This window comes from Cygnus olor (genome assembly GCF_009769625.2).
Source record: "Cygnus olor isolate bCygOlo1 chromosome W unlocalized genomic scaffold, bCygOlo1.pri.v2 SUPER_W6, whole genome shotgun sequence".
NCBI classification, from domain to species: Eukaryota; Metazoa; Chordata; class Aves; order Anseriformes; family Anatidae; genus Cygnus; species Cygnus olor.
This window is the reverse complement of record NW_024429077.1, coordinates 800,141-826,484: the sequence shown is the minus strand read 5'-3', so window position 1 is coordinate 826,484 and position 26,344 is coordinate 800,141. Positions and strand designations below refer to the sequence as shown.

The following is a 26,344-nucleotide window of genomic DNA, read 5'->3' as shown; positions in this document are numbered from 1 at the left end:
GAGGTCACACCAAAAGCCCTGGGGGCACCTTTCTGCTCGTTTCATCCACAGTTAAGCATCTTTGCGAAAATTCTCAGTTCCTGCAATGCTCTAGAAGCCGACAGCACGCATCTGTGCTCTGTGCCAAGGCCCGTTGTCCTCTGCTTCGGGGCTGTGCCGCATGTGGCCAGCAGCATTGCTCCTTTGTTTAAACATGTCTTCCCTCACCCAGCTGTACTTCCCCAGCACCACTAAATCCAGCCCCAAGCTGGATGATCCAGACAGATGGCAAAGGGTGCCCCACCTACCTGCTGGTGGCCAAAGCTGCACATTCAAATCAGGCAGGAAAAGTAGAATCGAATTCAGCCAGCGGCAGTTGCTGTGACTGCTCAGGGCAAGAGCACTCAGCTCCCAGGCTTTGGGGTCAAAGGTGAGCACCAAGGCACTGAGCTGAAGCTGTGTTCACCACACTCAAACCTGGTCCTTGCATGTCACCCTGAAGCTTGGAGACATGCAGGCACCCAGAGCCTCCCCTTTTCCCTGTTTTAAAGCTAGACCCCACGCAGAGCAAAGTGGAAGTGAAAAGTAACCGTGCTGAACAGGAAGCTCTTTGTCTTTTCATGGAGTTCAGGGGTGAGCCTAAACACCACGCAGCACAGGTCTAGGCTCATTGGTACAGACTCACAGCTGCTCTTCCTGCTGTGTGGCCAGCTGCAGTGCAGGGCTGCACCTTCTGCTCTTCGGGCCATTTACCTGCTTCAGCAGGTGCAGCCCTGGCTCCAGCTACGGGTGAATGAGCACACACACCAGGATAGAGCAGGTGCCAGCTGCCAGACCCAGGGCTTCTCTCTCATGAAACACTAAGTACAGCAGTAGCACATCTTTCACTTCAGAGAAGGGAAAATAAATCTAGGAGCAGGCCAGGAAGCTATAGAAGAAATTGAAGGAAAAGCACAAGAGTATGATCAAAACCTGACTACCAAGTATAAGACACAATAAAGGCCAAGCTGACAGCAAAGAACCAAACCTTTCATCAGAAGCCCACAGGGACACGCAAATAGTTTCTGCAGAAGGGGGAATCTCTCTGCAAAACCTGATGAACACTGTTGCTACAGCATCAGAGGAAGCTCCTGTTCCCAAACCACACTCAGGTCACACTGCACCAGGCTCCAGAGACAGCCCAGGAACCCTCTCATGCCTGCCTTCAGGCACAGCGGATGAAAGGGGGATTTCTGGAGGAGTCCTTTGCTGCACAGAAGTCAAAGCAGCAGGAGACCCAATGGCTCACGGCCAGCATCAGAGAAGCAACGCCAGATACCTGCTGCTGGCAGCAGGGCTCTCTTGATGCTTACTGCCAAGTTATGACACAGGAGAGAGATTGCCCAACCAGTTTCTTCTGTTAACATGAGCTAAGAGACATACGGACAAAGAGCAACCTCACACGCTCCAGGGAAATGCACAAAACAGATGAGGGGCAGCTGAGGAGTGCTCACACAGCAAGCGAGACACGGCAGACGCAGTGCTGCTGATGCTGTGGCAGTACCACAAAAAGGAATTGCCAGGGGCCTGGCTAGAGTTCTGTGGGATTTTTTTATTATTATTATTATTATTATTTTTACTTTTTTTAAATACAGGCTAGTGTTGTACCCTTTGCTAAAGCTGCTGATTCTGCCACATAAACTAGAACAGAAATTTCTCAGAAATTAAGTCGGTTCCCCTCCTTGTTAATTCACTGTCTGCCTCCCAACTGAACATCGGTCTGTATTTGCATTTGCAGAAAACATTCCCTGTACAAAGTCTGATGTGCAGCTACACTGTTCTGACTGAGGAATGAAGAATCTGAGAGTCCGCTGAACATTCGATTTTCCCTGTACAACGTGGCCTGATTTGGAGTTTGGTCCAATGAGGACAGCGAGTTAACCATAGAGATCGTCGTCATTGTCTTCACTGTACACATTGCCCCCGCTGCCACCTCCTGTGCCTTGGCTTGGACCAGTGCCTCCCTGGTTTCCTGATGGGAACCTGCAGGCAGCAGTGCAGAAGGGGAGAGAAGAGATGCTCTTCAGAAGCTTCCTCACAGCTCAGCACAATCCCCTCCCCTCCACACCAACTCCTGGGTGCCAAGTAGGAAAGAGGGGAGAAATGTGCTGAAGCCTTAAGGCAGGTGATGCAAAGGTTTACACTGCTGCCAGATGTTGCTTGCATTAAAGGAAAAAGGGCTGATGGGCTTCAGGAGCACTAACAGAGCAGCTACAACTGACCTGCAGCACAGCCTGTACCACCATGTGCTCAGCTGGCTGCTGTACACACTGGGGGGAACCAGAAAACGTGGTGGAAGAGGGAATTGTTACCCAGAGAACAGCAAAGCTGCCCTCAGTGCTCTGCTCCTAGGGCTAGCTGAGCCACGCTGCCTTCCCTACCTCCCTCATGGTTACCTGAAGCTGCCAAAGCCACGGCTCTGCTGTAGAGTCTGTGCAAACATCTCGTATTTCCTGATGTCATTGTCACTGACAGAGCGGCGAGCAAAGCGCATGGCCTCCTCAAAGTGATCCCTGCGTATCTCAGGAACCGGGTCATCCTCCTCCACCTCCTGCAGTGGGACAGAGGGCCCAGGTGAGCTGTGGGCAGCACACCCACCCACAGCCCCCCTCTGGGTCAGGAAACAACAATACCCACCCAAGGCAGGGGCTAGAGAGGGATGCTGCAGCAGACTGAGTCACAGCTGCAGCAGGGGCCTTCTGAGCAATGCCAATGATGAGGTACAACAGAAGGCCCTCACCCTCCCACAAGAAGAAAACAAAGTGCTCCAGCTCAGCACTCTGTGCCGAGCCTACTCATTCTCATCTGAGGATTACAGAGAGGAACGCATCATCCCTCACCCATGGGCAGAGACGGGCTGCCTCTCTCATGAGCAGGGAAAGCTGAGTGCCCCACTCACCATGGCAGAAGGGTTGGTCTGCCTCTCACGCTCTCGCCTGATCTCACTCTCGATGGACTCGCGGATGGCCAGTTTGCAGGCACGCTGGCAAATTTCTGTCAGGTCAGCCCCCGAAAAGCCGTTGGTCATCTTAGCTAGGAAATCCAGGTCAACATCCTAGGGAAAATCAAGAGGACTGTCCTTTACACCTTGCATTTTCAGGTGACAAAAGAAGTGCCTTTAGATCCCACAGTACCAAGGTGCTGCCTTAATTTTGGCCAATTTTAGAACGGCAGGCTGTTAAGGCTCTTGTTTCTGGTAAAAGTTAACCACACACAAAGGCAGGCCACACTCCCCCCACTCACAGCAAGAACCTGCTACACAGCTACAAATGCCTCTGCACTGTTCACCTTCAAGAAGAAACAGGCTGACTTTCAGATGTGATTTCCTCAGGTCTCAGCATTAGGAGTCAAATGAAATGACTGGAAATGGAGATAGGGAGGACAAACAACCTCCTCTCCTCCTTCCTGTCAACTGACAGAGTAGTACTACAAGCTTCTTTAAAGCTTTCCTTCACAGCAGTACTTTAAAAAGTAAGAATGGCCTAAAAAAGTTTGCACACTCGCTTGACATCTGCTTTTCTCTGATTAACCCTATGAGTTTCATTATTGCCTGCTTCCTAGGCAAGACATAGAACTCTTGCCTATGAAAGAGCTCAGCAACAATTAACTGCAATGGTTCCTCTTTGATTTCCATTTCCCACCCCCATTTTCTACATTTATTTTTCTTTCAGAGTACAAGAATCTCCTCCATCTTTCCATAACAGGCGTTCCTGTACTGTAGGCAGAACTCTACTATATGACAAAGACCTGCTGTGCTGACACACTGATATCTAGCTGCATTGGTACCTCGTTTTAGAACTCGAGCCTCCCCCTATCTCTCTTCCATCTATTTCCACTCTTCAGGGATGGAAGGTTTCCCAGCTCTGCAATGCATGGAGCAGTCCCCAGCCCTCCTCTCTGTCCCCAGCTCGTGAGGAGCACGTGCAGCGCACTGCAAAACCAACTCAGGTACAGTCATGGCACGGATCCTACCTTAGCAACTGGTGATTTCCTCAGGTTGGCCTTAAGAATAGCAACCCGGGACTTCTCGTCAGGCAGGGGGATGTAGATGAGTTGATCCAGGCGGCCAGGGCGCAAGATGGCTGGGTCAATGATGTCTGGCCTGTTGGTGGCACCGATGATGAAGACGTTCTTCTTGGTGGACATGCCGTCCATCTCTGTCAGAATCTGGTTGATGACACGGTCTGCAGCACCGCCGCCGTCTCCGATATTCCCACCTCGAGCCTTTGCGATGGAGTCCAGCTCATCAAAGAAGAGCACACAAGGGGCTGCTTGGCGGGCCTGCAAAACGCAAAGAGAAACAATTAGTCCCTGTTAAATAACACCAGGCGAGGAGCACACTGATTTCACGCTAAGCATACCCTAAAATTACAGCAGCTCAGAGGAGTACCAGAGCACTACTGCCTCGAGAGCTTGGAGGAGCTGCTCTAGAAACCCTCAATTAAATTCTGAGTAACAAGGTGAATTTCCCCAAAGCTGAGAGCATCGCAGACCAAACAGAAGTATGGTAACTCTAATGCAAAGAGGGAAAGCTACGACCAATCTGCCAGGACCAAACTCTCCCAGCAAGATCTGGAGATGTCAGTTGGTTATTTAGGCACTGGGGTATCCATAGTCACAATGTATCAAATAGAAGGGGCAAATCCAGTCCCTGTCTTCAGCTACCTAATGGGTAATTACAGGCAAAAGGAGTCAGATCCTTCTTTGAGGTGCGCAGTGAAAATGGGTGCAAACTGCTGCAAAGAAAATTCCAGTTAGAAATAAGGAAAAAATTCTTTACAATCAGAGAGTTCAAACATTAGCACACAGACCCACAGAGGTCTGGGATTCTCCATCCTTGGTTGCTAATGTACAAATCAACTAATACACACGAGACATACACAAACCAGATTTCCAAGTTATCTTCCTGCTCTGGACAAACAGCTGGAGCAGATGGCCTCTGAGGTTCCTTCCCAACCTACATTTTCCTCTCTCATTCTCCTTCCTGCTTTGCTCTTTCAGCAGCTTCCCTGACTACAACAGTGAGGATTCCCATGGTAATCCCTACGTGGGACAGGAGGCGACACTATCTACAGGGAACTGGGCAGCAGGAGGGGAACTCCTTTCTATGCCATGCATATTACAGGACAAGACCCTGTAGGATGTTTTGAAAATCTATAGAAGGTAATAGCTAATGAGGTGTCAAAGTAAGTTTTCAAGGTATGTTGAGGATATTTATGTCACTCTAATGCCAGCCTCATGGCTAAGGCACTAGCACATTTATCGTTCTTTAACAAAAGATGCAAACTGTAGTGGGAGAAAGAACATGTAAATAGCTATGTTCCCAAACAGGATTAATTCCCTAACATCAGGAAAGCAGCCCCTGCTCACAGTGCAAGTGAAGAAAACACAAAAAAATACACAAATAAGAACTGGGCCAGTAAGACAGACACAGTGGAGACGATGTTCTGGGGGCATCTCAGCACAAACGTAGCACAGGGAGCAGAAGAAACACTTACCTTGTCAAAGATCTCACGCACGTTGGCTTCAGACTCTCCAAACCACATGGTGAGCAATTCTGGGCCCTTGATGGAAATGAAGTTTGCCTGGCATTCATTGGCAATGGCTTTGGCCAGAAGTGTCTTACCACAGCCAGGTGGCCCATAGAACAGAACCCCCTTTGATGGAGTCATGCCAAATTTGAGGAACTTGTCCGGGTGCTCCACAGGATACTACAGGAGAACAACAACAAAAAATTCTTGTGATGAGCAGGTCTGTGCCTTGCCCCTAACACAAACAGTATCTTAGATTTCTAGTGAGTTAAACACAAGTTTCTGCCTGCTCAGGGCCACTAGAGTTTTTAGCTGGGGACTGGTTTGAAAAGCACCACAGCTCAATTGTAAAGCTGCCCTAAAAAGCCTATTTATCCCTAAGAACTAAGCACCAGCTTGGGTAGTTTTGGGTAGTAGCTTGGGTAGTTTTCCAGCACACTTAACCCCAGCTTCGTTCTGCCCTGCAGAAGCGAAAGGGAACAGCTCATTATCCAACCTAGTCAGCTCTGCCCTCCAGAGACACGCAAGGTGCCTAATGTGAGCACTTATCCTCAGCAGCAAGGTCAGAGCTAGGTGATGGTTTAACACCAGAAAATTAGACTTCTATTTATTTATTATTAACTCACAGACACATTGCCTCTATAGTGACGACTGAGAGCAGGGATGTATCAGAAAGAAACCATCCTGATGCAGACACCAGAAGTTTCCACAGACATTCATGACTTTTTGTCTCCCTTCACAGAAGGCTTCACAATCATTTTTCACCTGTCCTGATGGTAACACCAATAAAAAGCTCTTTGGAAGCTCACTGCATGAGAATCTTTGTTCACCTTCTGGCAGATAAAGCCACCATGTAACAGGATTCTCAGCAATGGTCCCATTGCTTTGCTGACTTCCACTTATGAGAGGCAGAACTTCTGCATTAAGCACAAGACACATGAAAGATGTCATCATACACTCAACTAAGGAAAGTCTGATGCTGCTTCCCAGCACCTTCCTCTCCTTAAGTTCACTAAGATGGAACACCGTGGTATTTTCAGTCCATTACAAGCAGTTATCATAAAAACTGCATTTACCCTGTTCACAGTCCAAACAGGAATATGAAGAGGTTCTGGATTTTACCACCATAACTATTACTTAAGCTGACTAGGCAAAAAATCAGCTGGAAATGCTTACCTGTACAAGCTCCTGGAGTTCTCTCTTTACATCTTCTAGACCACCAATATCTTCCCAGGTAACTTGTGGCACCTCCACCACAGTCTCCCGAAGAGCAGAAGGGTTGCTCTGGCTCAGAGCCCACTATCGTTAGAAGAAACGTCATTAAATAATGCTATCATGTCATGCTCACATGCTTCAGATAAACAATTAGACGTTGCACCTAAAAGAAAGAGGGGCACTCTTGCATTACCCTGAAGTCATCCATGGTCACAGCCAGTGAGTTCATCACTTCAGCATCGATGGTTTCATCTTCTAGGTCTATGAGATCCATCTTCTTTCTGATAGCCTGAAGAGCAGCTTCTGAGCAAAGAGCAGCCAAGTCAGCACCAACATGTCCATGGGTCTCGTTTGCCACCTGAAAGCAAAGCACTGACTATGACTCACAGGGACACAAGCAAGCACTCTGCATGCTCTGGTGACTCACTCGGAGGTGCAATGAAACTTTGGAGGACAGAAACATCAGTGTTCCACTGTGGGTTCAAGAGAAGTGCCACCACATATTTAGCAGGCAGAGACACTGCTGTTCCATCTCCCACTTGAGATCAAAGTTGCAACTGAAATTCAGATGGCACAACACAGAAAGATAACCCCAAGACTGGAGTTCTTCATTCAGGACAGAAATAACAGGAACCAACTGAGTTTACATACGGTATCCCATGTCACCACACCACTCGCTCACCTCCCTGAGAGCTGTTTTAGGTTTACTAGTAGAATACCACAGCAAACAAACCCAGGAGAACAGTGGCAAGGCATGTGCAGGCTGGACTGATACACAATTGTTTCTCTTAGCCACGCCACTTTTAGCTAGTGAGCAAGGATTTTTGGTCACTGGTAAACTAGTTGGAAGGAAGCCCAGAGATCACACGTTCACCCACTTTCACACTGTCCTAAATGAGCAACTGCATTTATACGATCAAAGCCATAACAACTCTGCCACTACAAAACACAGCATCAGCTAATGTTAGCCTGCAGAGAGAAGCTTTCCCAACAGCATTCTGCTCACCTGATCCAGATCCACATCATCAGCCAGTTTCATATTTTTTGTGTGGATCTGCAGGATCTCCAGGCGCCCAGTTGCATCTGGGATACCAATATCTACCTCTCTGTCAAAACGACCTGGAAGTACAAAACATATGTTGAGCTGCTGATTCTGCAAACCAAAGAAGCTGCAGTTGCTGTCTTCCTCTGACTGAACGACATAATGACAAGCCACACAGACATAATTTCAGAAAATGTCAGAGTTTCGGGTTTCTCTACAGCATGTATCAGCATAGTTGCAGAGTCAGAAAGGAAGAAAGGCCTTAGCCATTTAGGAAAAGTGGAACTACTGTATTAACTAGACTTCAAGACTACAAAAAGCAGAGTACTACAGGTTCAGCAACGTTTTCCAAGCTTCATCTGTAGGAAGGGATACTTCCCCTAACCAACATACCATGAGGCATTTTTGTTTACTTCCACCTTTGTGTCCTCATCATAAGAGTATGTGAATTCTGAGAGACAGATTTAGTTTTTTAGAACTTCCTACAGTAATCATCATAGCAAAACCCAGGTGGTGAAAGAAAAAAACTGCCCCATTATCTGGGGAGGCAGGAAACCTATATATTACTGCGATATTAACTAAGGTACATACACCTATCATTTGCCTCTAGTCATGCCTCTACACACTAAAGATGCCCTTTTCTCCTGCAAGCTTGACAGGTTTGCTGTTACACACTTTACCAACTGCTCATACACCAGACATTCATTCACACTGTAGAGTTTTTAAAACATGGAGCTTGGAAACTACCAGACTCCTCATTAATAAAAGGGAAGTCAGACAATTCTTCTACAACCTGAGGCACACACATCCCCTCAAGCAGCCATTTACTCCTTCAGTGTGTCCTGAGCTAGCCTCACCTAACAGAGACTACCACGTGATTTCAAAGTATTTTGTTATTTCTACAAGTTCTAACCTAATAAGACAAAATTATTTCAAAGGCCAGAAGCCTAGAAATTAATTACAAAGCAGCAGCTAGACACAAATCAATAGTCTATGAAATACACAGAAGACATTTAATATTAATTTCTGCTCAATCTTTACAAGGCCCCCAAAGCATAGTCTGTAACAAAGCATCTGATTGTATCGGGTTTACATGGCATGGGCTTGGTAGCAGGGGGGCTGCAGAGGTGGCCTCTGTGAGCAGAGCCCAGCAGCTGCCCCATGGCAGAGAGAAGCCAGCTCCAGATCCTCAGAAAGGGACCCACTGCTGGCCAGAACTGAGCCAAGTTCAATAAGTGATGTTATTTGTGCCTCTGGGAGAGCATATTTAAAAAAAGGGAAAAAAAATGTTCAGGGGAGGACACAGAAGAGGGTTGATATGGGGGGGGACGGTGTTTTTAGTTTGCTTCTAGTTTCCCACAGTGCTAGTCTGCTAGTGATAGGCAATAAATTACATTAATCGCCCTATGCTGAGCCTGTTTTGCCCATAATGATAATTGGTGAGTGATCTCCCTGTCCTTATCTCAACCCTTGAGCCCTTTCCATCATATTTTCTCCCCCTTTTTCTTTGAGGAGGGGTGAGAGAGAGGTTGTGGAGGAGCTCAGCTGCACAGCAGGGTAAAACCACCACAGTGATACAGAAAACAGATGACAATCCTGGTTACCAAATCTCCTGAGTGCTGGGTCAATGCTGTTAGGTCTGTTGGTAGCTGCCATAACAATCACATGTGCTCTCTGTTTCAGTCCATCCATAAGAGTCAGCAGCTGAGACACTATGCGACGTTCCACCTCTCCATGCGTCTACAGAGAGACAAAACAATTATTAGACTAAAAGCTCTACAGCACAGGAGCTGGACATTAGAGACACAAGCTGCTAACAAACATTGTGAACTGTCTATGATTCTTCTCATGCCTGAGTTCAAGCATTAACTGCTGCTTTACCCTATACTCAGACAGATTCATGCCAGCTGCCACCAAAAAGGGTGTACAGACACTTCTTTACCTCCTACAGGCTATCTTTACCTTCTCCCTCTTAGGAGCAATGGCATCCAGTTCATCAATGAAGATGATGGCAGGAGCATTCTTTTCGGCTTCTTCAAATGCTTTCCTCAGGTTGCTCTCAGACTCACCAGCCAGCTTGCTCATGATCTCAGGACCTGAAAAACAGCAGCACTGTGGCACCCTGAAGAGACACAGCTAGCCCCAAGGCATGCAGGTGATTTCTTTAAGTACAACATTTAGATGGGAGTATCTATATTTCAAGCCAAAGCAAACACTATCAACCAAGTTCGCTAAATTTGCAGCTGAACAGGCAAGAACAGAATGCAGAATTACTTTCTATCATTATTCTGGTGTGTTCAGTTTACTCTAACAGAATGCAGTACTAGTCAGTGAGCCACCTTTAGCTGCCTCTTTTCTTACCCTATTTCACACTTGGTGAGCTTCTCTGTAATGTGCCACCACACACTGCTAATGCCAGTCCTAGCTTGCAAAAGAAGCAATCAAATTATATGGTGATAAATTATCAGGGTAGGGAAGGAAAAAGCTGTAAGATACTGAAGCTGTCTTTAGCTTGCATTACATGGGTACACATTTACCTCTGTAAGATCCTATAAATGAGTTCCAAAACAAAAACAAAACAAACAAGCAAAAAAAACAAAAACAAGCAGCCTGACAAAACAAACAAACAAAAACTCCCCCCCAAAGAGTTAAAAATAAATAAGTAAAAACACATCAATCCCAGAAGGAACACAGCAGTCCCCTGAGATTTCCTACAACTGCTGACCCTAATGCTTACAGATATATTCTCTTTAGATTTTTCCATCATGATGATAGGAGTGGTCACAAAGAGAAAGCAAGCTCTTTCTGAAAGATCCGAGGAAAAGAAACCTGACCCTCAGGATGCAAAGTTGCTGTAGCTGACTGAAGTGAACCAGCTGCAGAGCCACTGGCGCAGGCAGATACCAGACTGTTTCACTTCAAGTAACTCACCAATTCATACCAGTTCTGCTTACAGCACTGCCTGCAGCTGAAGGCTTGGGACAGGCAAACAGAGAAAGCATCACTAATTCTGACAATGAATGTTACTTTTATTATGCACTAGAAGTACAAGTCTCTAAAGAAAAGGCTGGCTTATTAGCATACAGTGACACCTTCCACAGACTTAGGAAGTAGATGACAAGGGCGACATACGGTTAGGAACAGCCCATTTACTTCTGACATCTTGAGATAAAAAGCGAGGCAGTTCCCTACTGCTGGTCTCTGCTATGCTGTGCTGTACAATCCACTGCTTTCACCTTCATTGATCTGACTGAAATCAGGGAAGAAAAGCAGCGCTCCTCAAGTACAAATATTTGGTTATTCCAGCACTGATTGTAAAATGGAACAGAATAGCAGCGAGGAAAATTCAGAATCTGGTCTTCAATGGCCATAAACCAGTATCTACCTCAACTGCTACAGGTGAGAGTGAACAATATGAGGTTTTGTCACTTGTAGGTAAGTTCCAAGGTACTCATTATAGCTTTCAGGAACGTTTTAAATGTGTTAACATTTAATTTAATGTTATGTGAAACAAAACAGGTCTTGTGCTGTACTTGAAGGAAAAAGAACTGCAGTGCAGACCAGATTCTTTTCTGAATAAAACATGCTGGCAGCAACAGAAACGAGTGTTCTATGCCCATATACATAGAATAATCTTACTGCTTCCCTCCTAGCTCTGCCCCTACCAACATAAACACTCAGATAGACAGACTCCAAATTCCTGCATCACAAAACTGTCTTTCAACCACTGCTACAAAACAATCAAGTTTAAGGACAGTGCCACTAGGACAGATGCTTCCACACAAGTGGCCTCTAAGTGTCCTCAGTGGGGCACTTGAAAGAGGTAAGAAAGGATGTCAAGGACACAAAGGTGGCTATAAGGTGGCCTTATCTAAACCATTCACTACCATTATGTGGAAGAATGACCACACAGTTCTGGGTCCAAAGCAGACACCAAGCTTACCATTGATCAGGAAGAAGAAGGCCCCAGTTTCGTTGGCCACCGCTCGGGCAATCAGCGTTTTACCAGTGCCAGGAGGACCATACAGCAGGATGCCACGTGGAGGCTGAGGACAGAGGCAAGAGATTTAGCTGGTAAGCTAGTATCTGAATGCCTGAGTAGCTTCACAGTGAATTCCAAGCATTGGATAAAGCCAGTCCGAAACTGTGATGCTGGCTCATGCAACAACTGCCATCCAACCATCAACACCCTGACTACTTTACATGACACACAAACAAAAACCTTGCCAGCAACTGACAGCGATGATTCAAAGCATCACTCTGCTTTACAAGTGCCAGCATTTTAATCTATGCCTAAAACATAAGGAAATAGTCTCCTAATACCAGCATTAAAAAAAAACAGTTACTTATTCCCCTCCAATAAGTCATAAACCTCCTACATCAAAGTCAACAGCAAAGGCAAGTGCTTACCTTCACCCCTATGGCCTTGAAGAGTGCAGGGTGTCGGAGGGGAAGTTCCACCATCTCTTTGATCTGAGCCAGCTGCTTCCGGCAGCCACCAATGTCATCATAGCCCACTTCATTCAGTGACTCTTCTTCATCCTACCAGGAAGGAAGTTTATTAGACATTTGAGTGAAGACAATTACTTTCTATCATTATTCTGGTGTGTTCAGTTTACTCTAACGGAATGCAGTACTAGTCAGTGAGCCACCTTTAGCTGCCTCTTTTCTTACCCTATTTCACACTTGGTGAGCTTCTCTGTAATGTGCCACCACACACTGCTAATGCCAGTCCTAGCTTTTCAACAATCCCTCCCAGTTTACAGAACCAGGAATCTAGGCTATTGCTCATTGTTGTTTCTTTGCTGTTTTGAGATTCTCACTTTCAAGTCTTCCTGGTGTCTTCAACAACTGTTTCTTAGCTCTGACTTCCCAGATATACAATGGAAATTACCTGCTGTAGTAGGTTTACATGGCAAGGTTTTGGTAGCAGGGGGCCATAGGGGTGGCTTCTGTGAGAAGAATCCAGAAGCTGCCCCATGTTAGGTAAGGGCCCCACTGCTGGCCAGAGCCGAGCCAATAAGTGATGTTGTTTTGCGCCTCTGAGAGAGCATATTTAAGAAAAGGGAAAAAAAAATGCTGCCACACAGCAGCTGGGAGAGTGAGAGGAGTGAGGAACAGCCTTGCAGGCGCCAAGGTCAGTGAAGAAGGAGGGGGAGAGGTGCTCCAGGCACCGGAGCAGAAGTCCCCTGCGGCCTGTGGTGAGGACCATGGTGAAGCAGGCTGTCCCCCTGCAGCCCATGGAGTACCACGGTGGAGCAGGTGGACCTGCACCAACGGAGGCTGTGGCCTGTGGAAGACCCCCACTGGAGCAGATTCCGGGCCGGACCTGTAGCCTGTGGAGAGGAGACCACGCAGGAGCAGGTGACCTGGCAGGAGCTGCTGCCCATTGTGGGAATAAAAACGTTGTTTTTGTAGAGTTACATTGTTTAGAGGGAAGGAATGTGGTATTGAGATATGCTTGCAGTGATAAGAAAGCTTAACAGACAACCTTGTAAAATGCAGACAACCAGACTCCTTAGAACAACTAGGCGGAAATCACTGTGTAAGAAACATTACCACCTCAAAGAGTCTGTGAAGCACCGGATAGATTGTGAACCTGGATTACCCACTCAGTGGGGAAACAGGGGAGGGTCCCAGTCCTCGAGAAATAAAGTATATAAACTGTTATGGAACTAGTAGGTGCGCTCCTGCTTGTGGGACGCCCACCATTGCAATTGCAAATAAATTACTACTTCACTGAGATCCTCGCCTGAGCCTAAGTTGTTGGCTACGGAGTGTTTCTCACACTATGGGGGACCCAGGTTGGAGCAGTTTGCTCCTGAGGGATGGACCCCGTGGTACGGACCCATATCTGGAGCAGTTCTTGAAGAGCTGCTGCCTGTGAGAAGCCCACGCCGGATCAGTTCGGGAAGGACTGCATCCCGTGGGAGGGACCCCACAGCACAGGGGACGAGAGTGACCGAGAAGGAGCGGCAGCGAAGAAGCGCTATAGACTGACCATAACCCCCATTCCCCCGTTCCCCTGCGCTGCTCGGGGGGAGGAGGTGGAAGAGGGCAGATGGGGGGAAGGCGTTTTTGGTTTCTTTCCTTTGTTCCTCACTTCTCTAGCTTGTTAGTAATAGGCAATAAATCTTACTATCTCCCTACTCTGAGTCTGTTTTGCCTGTCATGATAATTGTTGAGCGATCTCCCCGTCCTTATCTCAACCCTCAAGCTCTTTGTGTCGTATTTTCTCCCCCTTTCCCTTTGAGGAGGGGGAGTGAGAGAGCGGCCATGGTGGAACTCGGCTGCCCACCTGAGTAAAACCACCACGCCTGCATATACCTAGACCTCTCACTGAAACCCAACCTCTTGAATGACAGCCTCTGCTAGCAGGCTCCCTACAGACTCGAGCACAAAAACAAGCTGTGTGATCTTCTGATGTGGCTAACCAATAAAAACAGACAACGAAGCCCAGTATAAAATACACTTATTCCTTAAACTGCAAATGACATTTCTAAGCACTTGAAATACCCTAGTTACCATACAGTTCTCAGATGCAGTGCTTTCTTTTTGGGACTAGCTCAAACTAACTGAGAATGTTGAAATTCAGACGTGCAGATAAGACCAGCTGTAGCTAATTCTTCCAGTACAGCCCTACAGCAATCATTCTGCTTATGGCTGTGCAAATCTCTACTGGCCTTAGTTATCTGTAACATAAGGCCACAATAAAATCATAAAATAGCATAGCCTGCAATCTCAGAGGGGATCAAGCCAGAGCCCCACAGAGCCAGGACTACTACATGAAGCAGGTTGCTCAGAGCCTGGCCCTATCAAGCACTGAAGGTGGTCTCCAGAGCTGGAGATTCCTGCTCACTCTGGGTCCTGCTCTAGGCTTTGCGGAAACCTATTTCCTAACATCTACTGGGAATTTCCCTTGACCCAGCTTCTGCAATTGTCTCTAGTCCTGTTCCTAGGCACAACCCTCAGAAGAACCCATTCATCTACACCTTTCCATCAGGCAGTTGCCAGAAAGCCTGCCCCTTCACCTTCCCTTCTCTAGCATAAGGCCACTCTCCCAGCCCCTCTTCATTTATTCTGGCCTCCAGCTATTCATCATTTTGTTGGCCTTGGCAGCAAACACTCTGCTGTGACCTGAAGAGCCCAAACAGGATTCATTTGGTGCCTCACAACCATCAAACAGAGGTGAATTTTTCACAAGGCAACTAACTTTATGAGGCATACAGCCACCTTACCTCATATCCCTGAGTTTTCCTACTCTACAAAAGTAAGGTGGCCAACTCCTGACAGACAAGTAACTCAAGCTGCCTTAAACTTGGGATACTCAAGGCTAGATACTGTAAGAGATTTAATTAAATAAATAAAACTGTTTAAAGATTTCAAGTTTCTCATTCAAAAAGCATTAATCACTTTCTCTTCACATGGCATGAAATTTAGCGACACATTAAGTCCTCCCTGCTATGGATCAACAGAATTTCGGAATGAAAAGATACATCTAAGTCCAGCATGAGATATCTGGAAGCAGATGCAAAACTAGCTGCTATCACATTGTACCATTTTCTCAGCAAACCTAAGCATTAGTGTTATCTCAGTGTCTGAGGAAGAATACTAGAAGCACATTTCTTCCACTACCTTCAGCAGCAGCTCATCTCCTGAAACCAGAGTTCCTAACCATAACGTTCAATACACAAAATGCCAAACCAGGAACTGCAACTCTGCTGCTCTCCAGGACTGTCACAGAAACAGATTTCAGTGGACAGAGTGGATTCAGGACAAGAACTGCATTGCAGGATTCAGCTCACCTCTCGTTTGATGGGCTCTCCTTCACAATGGATCACTGTGTCCGGAGCCACTATGCAGTAGGGACTTGGATCTGTCTCCACCACTTTGAATTCCACCGCACGCATTCCTCCACGCACCAAGAAGATGTCACCTGTAAAATCCCACATTTCAGTAGCCTGCTGAGGTGATGTCTGCAAAATGTCAACCCTTGTACTACTAGCAGCCATAGAGGATAAGGAAGTAGGTTACACATGCATATGCCACTGGCATTTTTAACGCTGTTCTACATTTTAGACTCAAGAGCTGCATGTACCGTGACTACCAGAGCACTGTTTAGATCTGCAGCAGTTAAACTTTTCAAATTTCATCCAGAAACAAACAGCAAACAAGAGAAAAGAATACTCTACCTAAATACCAAACAAAGGCAATGAATCGCATTTATTTTCCATTCAGTTCCAATTCAACTGTTCTAGAACGATTTTTTATTAAAAAAAAAATCTTAAAAATAATTTAAATGTAGTTTAGGAAAAAAAAAGTTCAAACTGGTTTACAATGTGTTTGATCAGCTACCTAGTCACAAACTGAGGTCAAGCAACCACAGTCTTTTCAAACAGGCTAAGAATAGGGTCCAGGGGTAAGACGCTCAAGTTTTTCCTGTCTCCTTTAGAAACTAGCTATCGCTTTACAAAAGAGGTGCCTGCCTCCAGTGTAAAGCCTAGAGACAGTAAATAGTGCAAGCACAAGTGAAAAGTCATAAGGCAGGAGAAGCCAAAGCCAGACTGAAATGTCAAACCACCCTGAGATACAAAAAGCTTTCAAGAAATTTGCAGAGCAACACAAGACTCAATCCCAAAAGCAGGTTTCTTCAACCAACTCCCAAACTGTCCCATTTTGACTCAGTGCCTTACGCTAAAGCACAGCAACAGCTGACTGTTTCACTAGGGAAATTCTCTCTAGACACCATCTGCATATTGGTTTTGCTACTACTGCTCCAAAGAAGCGACTTTCAGAGTGGCTGTTCCAGTCTGCACATAGACATGCGAAGTGCAGCCTTGAATGTTCTACTTCTGTCTACTTTCTCAAAAAGGGGAAGAATTCTAGCACTAGAAGCAACCAGGGAAGATGCAAAAAGCCCTAACATAATAAAAACTTATTTGGAAGTGGTTATAATAAGTTGTTATTAGTTATAGTAACTGCTCGTCTCCAGAAGCAGAATAATATATATAATATTAATAACTATGACTCCTGGCTAAACTGGGCTACAGAAGTTGGAAAACTTCATTCAACTTGTGTTCATACTGTATTAGGAGCTATTTGTTCCAGCAGAAGTGCTACTAGCTCAGCTCCAAAAGTGCATTTTGTTTTCTAAGCACTCTCCCAGTTATTAATTGAATTACTCTGAAGAAGTGAATTTAGTCAGGGTGCCAGCTGCTCTATCCAACCAATTGATGAACACACAGGCAAACACCCAATCCTGTCAAGTGGTAGCAAGTTAGGAGAAAATCTTGTTAAACTAAGTTCTACCTGAGACTTTTCTAACACACTCCCATCCAAGGTAGCAGGAAAAAAAAATAAAGCAGAATGTTCATGCTGCTGTGCAAGCCAGTAGCAGATATTACCCTTTCTTCTGAAGATTAGGGAAAATTGAATCAGCACCAGCAAGATCTCACTCTGCAGATGCCAGTCTGATGCTTTGTAGCAATCTGTGCAAGTCCCCAGAAATTCTCTTTACTCAGTCTCAGGACTAGACCACAATCAGCAGCATCAGGACTGCAATAACACCTGCTATTACCTTTCCTGATGGGTCTGTATGCTTCCAGGAAGTATGGCTTGAGATAGACCTCAAACAGATTCCCCGTGATCCCTTCTACTGTGTCATCAATTGGCAGCACATGGATACGTTTGCCATATTTCACGTCTGGGCAGGGCTGGATGCTGCAACAGAAGAAAACTCCAGTTAGCCACATCACCCTCGACTTATACCTGAGTCTGGAAATGGCAGTGATGTCTCCTCCCAGGCCAGTACAACCACCAGAAAGGACTCTCCAAATCCGTGCTCAGACTTCCCACCTGCCTAAGAACATTTCAATGCTGACAAGGTAAATACCATGCCCAAGGGAGAGCTAGTTTTCACAACACATGCCTTCCTTCACTCCTCTCAGCCCTATCCAGGCTGCTGGGGAGTTTCAGACTTTCCTCTTACCTCTGCTCTTCTTCCAGGATGCCCCTCACCATCCCCAGCAAATTCAGAAATTACTAGTGCAGCCAAAAAACCTAGAGAGTCAGAAGCTAATTTTTGTTGAACTGCTAATTTTTTGTTTTTTTGTTGAACTAACTGCTGAACTAACTGTAAGGGAAAGTGAGCTTGGGGTAACTTTTTTCCTTCATCTCTCTCTTCTAACTTACTACAAGGAATAGAGCCCCCTGCTGCCGATAACCCTGATTCAGAGCAAGGTTCTCAAAGTACCAATCAGTGGTAATTGGCTTGCAGCCAGGCATCCATCAATCCCACTTTGTGGAGGCTGACATTTAGGTTAAAGTCCTAAGGCCCTTTCCCGCTTTTTAAATAAACACCACAGTTGTGATTTTACAGGGTAGGCAAACAGCCTACCATAGAAATAGCTGAGTATTGAGCTGTGGCTGAGAGGCAAAAAGCTCAAATGTGCTTTGCCTGCTAAGAAAAGCCTACACTGAACTGCAACTGAGCATACTACTTTTCATATGCTGCTTTGTGAGAGACTCTTAACAGATTCATTTACCACATGCTTTACAGAGAGGATACAGCAAAAGGGTAAAGGAAAAGACCGACTGTCCCAGAAGGAAAACAGTTTACAGACCACAAGCAGGAAGTGATTAATGCATGAATCTGTATTTTGACAGAGACCAGGCCACAGAACGTAAGACAATAAGTAATTAAAGATCAGCAAGAAAAACTTATGAGGGCAAGAGGTGTCAAAGTTCTCTGACCCTTGCAACAAAGCTAAGAATCTGTAATGCATCTGGAGGGCTGAGAACCGCTATAGACACAGTCCCAGCAGAAGAGGCGAGGGCAGAGGCTCAATTGTCACACTAGAAAAGACTCCAACAGCAGCCCCCTATCAGTTTAAGTTAAGAATTCACCTTTACTTCACAGGGACTGGGTCAAAGCACTGTTCTGTTCCAACTCTGTTTAAAACTTGCATTTTCTAGTGATAGAGAGATGGGTGGTACAGCCTCACCCCTCTCCTCTACAAAGTTTGTATGAAACATATTTTACATTTACAGATTATTCCAGGTATCATTCCAGGAAGAAAAATGCCAGAAACTAGGTTCCAATTTTCCCAGAACATGTAGGAGATTCCAGATTAGGAAGATGCTCAGGAGGAGGAGCTGTCAGCCTTCCCATACCTAAGCCTGCAAATTAGCATTTTTGTATTTCAGAAGTGCTAAGGCAGTTTCCCTCTACTCCTATCATAGAATGGAAACCGTTTTCTGTAACCCATGATGTATTCTACATGATGTGTACTTCAAGTGTTGCACAACAAAATTCCTGCAACACTTTTAAAGCATTCCTAATTCTAAAATTACTTTTATAACAAGAACTGAAACATAACTGAACATAACCTGACTATAAACTTCCTTTGAGGATTTTTAATCTTGATATTTGACTGCTTCATGTTTTTGTCATTCATTCCTAGCAAGTTTCAACTTCTGTATGCCACAGGACAGCTTGGTGCTTGAGCTAGATACTGTGAGATCAATTATAATATTGCTTAATGCTTTCCCCTGTTAATGGCATAGAAATTAGAAATTTAGACAAGAAAAAATTGTGAATTCATCTGACAATGTAAAGTTGGGAAGAAAACTGATGGCAGTGGAATATTTAAACTATTCAATTTAATGACAGGACCTGGACCCATGAAAGTGCTGAAGAGACTTCAAGAATCTTTAGCATCATTCTTTAGTATTAACCCCAATATGTACACAACCAGAAACACACCCAAAAGTTAACTGAGATCCCTGATGTAAGCTGTGCACTTGAAAATGTTTCTGAGGTCGCCTCTGGAAGATGTAAGAATACTTCCTGCAGATCCTGTCTCTGCTACTGACTGAATGAATTCAGGGCCAGCGCACAAGTTATTTGGACAACTCAGGGACACGCAACAGTCAGCAAAGCAGTCCCCACCTAATCACATCACCCAGGCGCACTCTCAGGTTGTTGCGAACAACCCTGTTCATGCGAATCTTCTCATCTGAGCAGGTATCATCTGACAGAACAATGCAGACTGCTTCTCTCCTCTTCTTTCCTTTTAGCAGAACAGTATCTCCTCTGAACAGTTGCAATTCATCCATTTTTGCCTGCAAACAGGAACAACATTAGAGCAAGCTTTTGAAAAAACAAGAATTCGAGCTTGTGAAGGAGAGTTACTTGACTTTGGAGAATTACGTGTTGGAAGACATGAACTAAATCCACAAAGACACAGGATCCCACTACCCTGGTCATGAGCTAATCCTGAAGCCAGACTAAGGGCTTAAGCTTGACAGAATCTTAAAAGTTCAGCATCAAAATATGTTTTAGCATAGAAGAGTGCTCAAAAACAAGACAACCCACCTCCCTCACCTGTAACAGCTACAGCTTCTTATACAAATAGTTAGATTCACATCGCAAAGTTAAATTTCGAGTTAATATACAGCAACAGCTTGCGTATTACCCAGATGAAATGCTTTGATTTTCACCAATGACACACCTGGGACAGTGACACAACACTGTTGTCTTCATTGATGGCTTCATCAACAATTAACCGATTGGGCCTGTTCTTCTGCTTCAGAATAGCAGTCGATAAGTCATCCGCTTTAGAACTGGGGAAGAAAACAGAAGTTATGAGTCTAAGCAATACCACTCCTCCCTCTCCAGCTACCCCCCTGCTTTGGTCTCCATTAACTATAGGTTTTTGTTGTCACATCTTTTAAAAACCATACCGGTTTGTAAGACAAAAGAGAATATTCTTCCTAGGCACCCACTCCAGGTGTTCAAACCAGAATGCTTTCTGTGAGTAAATATTAACTACCTTACCAGCCTCAAATGGAAATAGCTGTGAAGCTATCTGTGAAAAGAAGCAGTCAGTGAGATGTTGCTGACTGTAAGATGTTTTGCCTAAAAGAATTAGTCAGACTCATCTGCAATCACATGTAACCACTGCAACCGAAACAAAAGTTTAAGTCTATTTGGTGACAAATCCCAGATAAATAGGGGAATTAAAGCACAATGTTGCAGCTCCCCTGACAGGAAGAGCTGTAAGAGTTTAGCCTGTCAAGGGCTATTAGTTAAACCCAGCAAGCCAGTAGAAATATCCAAGTGCTCATTAAAAATGTGATATATATATATATTTTTAAGGATATAAGCACCTTTCTGCAACATCTTCATAGGAGTCACTGCAGCTCTAGCCCACTACACCACAAGAATTATGACAGATAATTCGTTTGTCTTGACAAAAATCAAGCAAAACAAACAGCAAGGAAAGGGAAGAAAGGCAGATTAAATCACTTCCTTCAAAATCTAATACAGCAAATTATTCATTTCATAAAAAAAACATAAATTTGAACCAAGAAGATCTTGGAAGTTGTACATTAGCCAATCAAAACAGCAAGAGACCGTTGGAACTTCCCTTGATAGGCATCTGACTACTTTTTCAAAGTAGTCCAGAAGTGCCATAGGTCATAACAGAAAGTGATGTAGACTTGTGCTTGACCTAACAAGACAAAACAAACAAACAAAAAAGAATACCTGTCTTTGTCCTAAGCGAGCAGCAAGCACCAGCAGAGAGCAGGAAGCTCTGAGGACAGCCGTGCTGGCTGCACCCTCCGGCTCTGTTTAGCTCTTTGAGAGACAAAACAACCAGAAGAAATCAAACCCTGAGTGGAAGTGGCAGAGCAAGCAGCTGCACAGCATGAACGCAGCACATTGCAGCAGAGCTTTGCTTAGCATGTTCACTGCATCTTTAGAGGTATATCATAGGTGTGACATACCTCCAGCATGACGTTACCTGAGGTACCCCTCACACCCTCAAGACAGAAGTGTTTCCAAGACTGACTGTGCAGTATTGGCTCCTCTCTCTGAGGCTTCAAAAGAACAGGGGAACAATACAAGCCTATGAGAGCAGCCAGCTTGTTTCCAAAAGGTTTTCAAGCTTTGCATAAGCTCTAGTAGCATAGGAAACATATTGTAAATGAGGGCAACATTATTTTAAGCAAACAGAACAAGGAGTTGTAAAACATGTCTTTCCAGGACTGCCAACACTGGCCAAGTTGCCTTTTTCACTTTCTTCATTAAGAGTGCAATAGGTAAGAAATTAACATCTTCAATGAGCATGAAGTGTTACAGACCCACTCGCAAAATCTAAAGAGAGAGAAGGAAGTCTGCTGGACACATCCAGGAAGAAGCTCACAAATTCCATCTTCAAGCTAAAACATGGTCCTAGGAGAGTCCTAAAAGGGCTTGGATTTCCAGGAAAAACTAACAGAGCACTAAGAAAACTAAAACAAATAAACGGTCAGGTCAGATAGCATCTTGTAGTTAAAACAGTGGGCAGAAATAACAAACTACTTGTAAGGACCTTGCATCAGCTCCTGGACACTGAAAATTAATTTAGCAGGTGCATTTAAAAACTTGTACAAGGGGACACCAGCAAGCAACAATACTTCTATTTAGTTCAAAGGCTGAATGAAATTCATACCCCTCCACACATGAGATGTGGATCCAAAGAGCTTCTGATAAGAAACCATTGCCAGAGTTTGGCTGCATAAACTGACACTGAAAGTGAGTAGCTCTCCCTCAGGACACAGAGATTGCAATGCAGCCTAAAAAATTGACTGGGACTCCAGAGAAAAATAAATGGAAGAGGAATTGGACAACAAGAGAAAGTTTTTTAACCAAAGCTTTCAATAAAGCAAAAGCTGTATAAGAATTGGAGGGGGGAAAAAAAGTTCAGCAATCTTCCAGTACACAGCAAGAGGTACATTTAGTTCTGCTGAACATGAAAACAAAATTTTAGTACTGAAGAACTGAATCTGCAGTTCCCTAAGTAAGAAGTAAGGGCTGGATTAACGCTATCTGTACATTACTGCACTTAAAGCCATCGAAAAACTTGGAGGCATTAAGAAAGGAATAAAGGTATGCAGGAAACAGCGCACATATCTAAATGCTTGGGCTCAGCTTCAGTTCTCTGACCTAAGAGTCGTGCAGACAAAGAACCAAAGGTGTTAAGAAATTACATGGCAGCTACACAGGCAAGTGATGTTTCTCCTGCAGACAAGTGTAAGGACTTTGACAGTCTTCCTGGAGCAGCTGAGAACATTACCATCACCATTTGCCCTTGTTGCATCTCTCCTGGGCATTCCTCATGTGATAACTGAAATGACAGAGCAAAATACGTCTTCGTCCCTCAACCACACTCAGACAACATCTATGCAGCAGGGAAGGAGAGCCTGAATTAAAAATACTAACCTAGAAAGCCTAAAGCATGGGTTGTGATCCTCTGGTAAACTGGTAAACTTCAGTGAGGGGCCAAGACAGTGTGAGAAACCAAGTTGTGTTTTTGCAGTAGAGAACTAATTTTCTGTATTCCAAGGTAGTTGTGTAGTCATAACAAGGAGAAATGCTAAGTAGATAAGTGGACAGTAGAAGGCCTCACTGTTCCAAAATAAGGTGGAAGCTTGAGAAAAACAGGATGAGCAGTGTGAGAACAGTAAAACAAAGATCACAAGTTCTCAAAACATAAGAAAGGGAAAAAAAAAGGGAAAAAGGAGAAATTAAAGGGTTGAAAAGAAGAAAAATTGTACATATATGGTATAGAGGAGCGTCGAGTAGCTTGTGAACCTGTAGTACTCAGCCAATGAGGAAACAGGGGAGGTGATCAGGCGTCGGGTAATAGGGAATAAAAGGTTATGATTTGTTTACTAAAATGCATTCCTGACTGACAGGACGCCCGCCATTGCAATCGCGAATAAAATAGCTTCACAGAAGGTCCTGTCTGAAGAAAATTATTGAGATTTTTCTCACAGCAGACAGCTAACCTAAGTAATTTTTAAAGCTCCCCAATGAGTTTTCTGTCAGAGAGAAACTGCAGCTTCTTTAGATCACCTCCCCAACTCCTCCGTTGTGTCAGCTCCCTCACACACTTTTCTTCTCCCTTGCTTCTTTCACTGACTCAACAGAGAGACAAACTGAACACAAAACATAGCTTTAGAGCTGCTTGGGGATTAAAAGGAAATTCAAAACTTGCCCCTAGACAGAGGGCAGGAGTGAGGACATAATCCCCTGCACAGCTAATGGGCGAACTTGTACATAAAGCACAAGACATCAGTAAAATTGAAGCAACCGTACTAGCCCTGAAGCCTCCCCAAAAAGGGGTTCCCAGGTCTCATCCTTAGTCCCCTTTTCTTTCAGCGAAGCAGCCCAACAGACCCATTTAATACTGGGAAGGGGAGGGGGCCACTTTAACAACTTTTAACATCTCAATGTTTTTTTGCGTCAGAGCACCCCTCGTTCAGCACATGGCAATGCCCAAAGGCTACACGTTACAGCAGACTATATGAAGAGAGAGCAGAAGATAATTACTGATGAGCAATTCTTCTGAAAACAAGCACTAATCTCCAAAAATTCCCATGAACTAGGGAACTAAGATGTTCCTGCAAGTCTGTGGTGAATATATAGTGGAAAAGTCACTGACTCAAAACGATTCCAGCTTCAGCAATGAAAGTGAAAACAATCACACCTTCTGGAGGCTGGTGGGCCTTTTAAATCAATGTCCTCACAAACGTTCTTTTGAGACAAACCCGTCAGTAGTTTCTTACAATCCTGACCCTGGAACATCCATGTTACAGACTGAACTGCCTTCCCCAGGTAGGTATTGTAAATCCACAATGCATTTTATCCATTAAAGCAAATGATTGATGTTTCTGGTGACTGCAGCCACATACTAGAACAGCACAGGGAAACCAAGTAGTGAGTTCATCCCCATGCCTGAGATGCCAAGTTCCTAAATGCTGCGCCAGGCAGGTACACACATAAAAACGAGAATCTCTTCAGAAACCACGCTCTGGTGGCTCTTGCAGTGAGACAGGGAACAAGATAAAGGATGGTGATTCCTAGGTCTTAGCCAGCACAATTGTATGTTAACGACCCAAAGATAAGGGAACAAAAGACTGTATGCATAGATAATGGAACCAGCAAGAACTGGCTTGACTGCTGAAGTCTGTCAAAGACAGGAAGGGTCAGGAATTTAGAAGACTTCTGGCCTTCATCAAAAGACCACCAGAGTATGCCAGACGACCGACCACCCAAGGACTCCATGGGAATAGGGGTGGGAACCTACGTTGATGATTCTTGGGAGACCTGATGAATATGCAAGAGACTTACGGGAAATAAAATGAATATGTATTTGTCCCACTGATATAAGCACACTGCCAGTAACCGTTGGGGTGGGTGTGTGTGTGTGTGTTAGGCAGAGCGGTCCCCCACACACCTGGTGCCGTAATAAAGAATATCTGCTTAATAACTTTGGTTATCGAGTTTTCACTGCATCAGCAGTGCTAAAGCTCAACTCAGCAAGATGGTTGCCAACAACAGCTGCAATTTTGGGTGCGGTAAGATGCAACTCTTGTCCAGTTGCAGAGTAACTTCTGTTGATTCCTATGTGGTGGTGACAACTTTGCAAAAGCAGACCTTCTTTTAAAGGCATCGTTCAGCTCAGCCAGCTGCAAAATGGGATTTTTAGCCTATCGCTTCCATCACAAGCTCTACCATGGTCACTGAATTCTTAGCACGTCTTGGTAGAACCAAGCAGGTCTGAACTTCAGGAGTTGCAAAAGAAAAGGACAACGTAAACAACAGGCACTAAGGGGATGAGGGGTGCCTCTGGGAGGGTAAACAGGTCATTGAGGCATTGCCGGATTTGTGAAATTCTCTTCAGGTGCTATTTTTAACACTTCTCAGAGCCCAACGCACGTGGGACAGGAGTGGGGTGACTGCTGTCACTCAACTCAGTGCTGAGGAGTGTGAAAGCCGATCTCGGGCCTGGAAGCAAAGCCAGGCCGAGGGGCAGGAGCCGCCAGTACAGGGCACCCCGCCTCGGCCCGGCCACAATATGTCTGCCTCCCCAACGCCCGGTCCCTCACCGGCCAGGGGGCCAGCGGGCCAAAAGCGGGCCGGGGCCGCGCCGGGCCGAGCGGCCCCGTGCCTGGGGGGAGGCCCCAGCCTCAGCACCCCCCCGAGTGACTCAACACTTCCCGGCTGGGGGGGGGGGGGGGGGGGGGGGGGGGGAAGGAAGACGCGCGCGGGGGCCCCCTGCGGGCACACGCCCGGCCGGGAACACGCGGAGAGCGGCCCCTCCCCCTCCCCCTCCCCCTCCCGCCCAGCCCCGCCTCCTCGGGGCCTGCATGACACAGCGGGATCGGGCAGCGGGAACCCCGCCACCGGGCCCCTCCGGCCGGGCACGGCGACATCACCGAGCCCCGGGGGGGGGAGACCGAGGCCGAGGCCGAGGCCGGCACCTCAGGCCTAGGCCGCGGTCCGCACTTACTCGGATCCCGAGGCCATGGCGCTGAGGGGGAAGGGGGCGAGGGGGTCCTCGGACCGGGGCGGCGGCGGGCAGAGGCTGCCGCGGCGGGCAGCGGCGGCGAGTGGCGGCGGCTCTCAGGGCGCTCGGCGCTGCCTTGGCCTCACAGACGACTCATCGGAAGGGGGAGCTCCGCCCCGCACCGCCTCGCGCCGCCT

The 26,344-nt window shown here is 45.8% G+C and overlaps 1 protein-coding gene across 1 annotated transcript; it reads right to left on the bottom strand.

Annotated features, from left to right (window-relative positions):
- Positions 1-1,606: 1,606 nt before the first annotated feature.
- Positions 1,607-26,344, bottom strand: LOC121062991 (transitional endoplasmic reticulum ATPase-like). Its single transcript, XM_040543306.1, has 17 exons — positions 26,151-26,344; positions 20,319-20,430; positions 19,757-19,929; positions 17,384-17,526; positions 15,612-15,742; positions 12,217-12,348; positions 11,750-11,852; positions 9,769-9,902; positions 9,411-9,546; positions 7,771-7,883; positions 6,958-7,122; positions 6,726-6,848; positions 5,517-5,729; positions 3,991-4,299; positions 2,918-3,073; positions 2,415-2,569; positions 1,607-2,001 (listed from the first exon to the last, which is right to left on the bottom strand). Exons 1-17 carry the CDS (start codon positions 26,165-26,167, stop codon positions 1,896-1,898), a joined length of 2,421 nt encoding a protein of 806 aa, XP_040399240.1. The 5' UTR covers positions 26,168-26,344; the 3' UTR covers positions 1,607-1,895.

What these genes read in the sequence shown, in the direction of transcription:
- LOC121062991 (XM_040543306.1), bottom strand. An exon ending in AGACCAACCCTTCTGCCATG is followed by an intron (nt 2,570 to 2,917) that starts GTGAGTGGGGCA and finishes GTCCCACTGCAG; the next exon opens with GAGGTGGAGGAGGATGACCC. An exon ending in CGTGGCTTTGGCAGCTTCAG is followed by an intron (nt 2,002 to 2,414) that starts GTAACCATGAGG and finishes TGCTGCCTGCAG; the next exon opens with GTTCCCATCAGGAAACCAGG.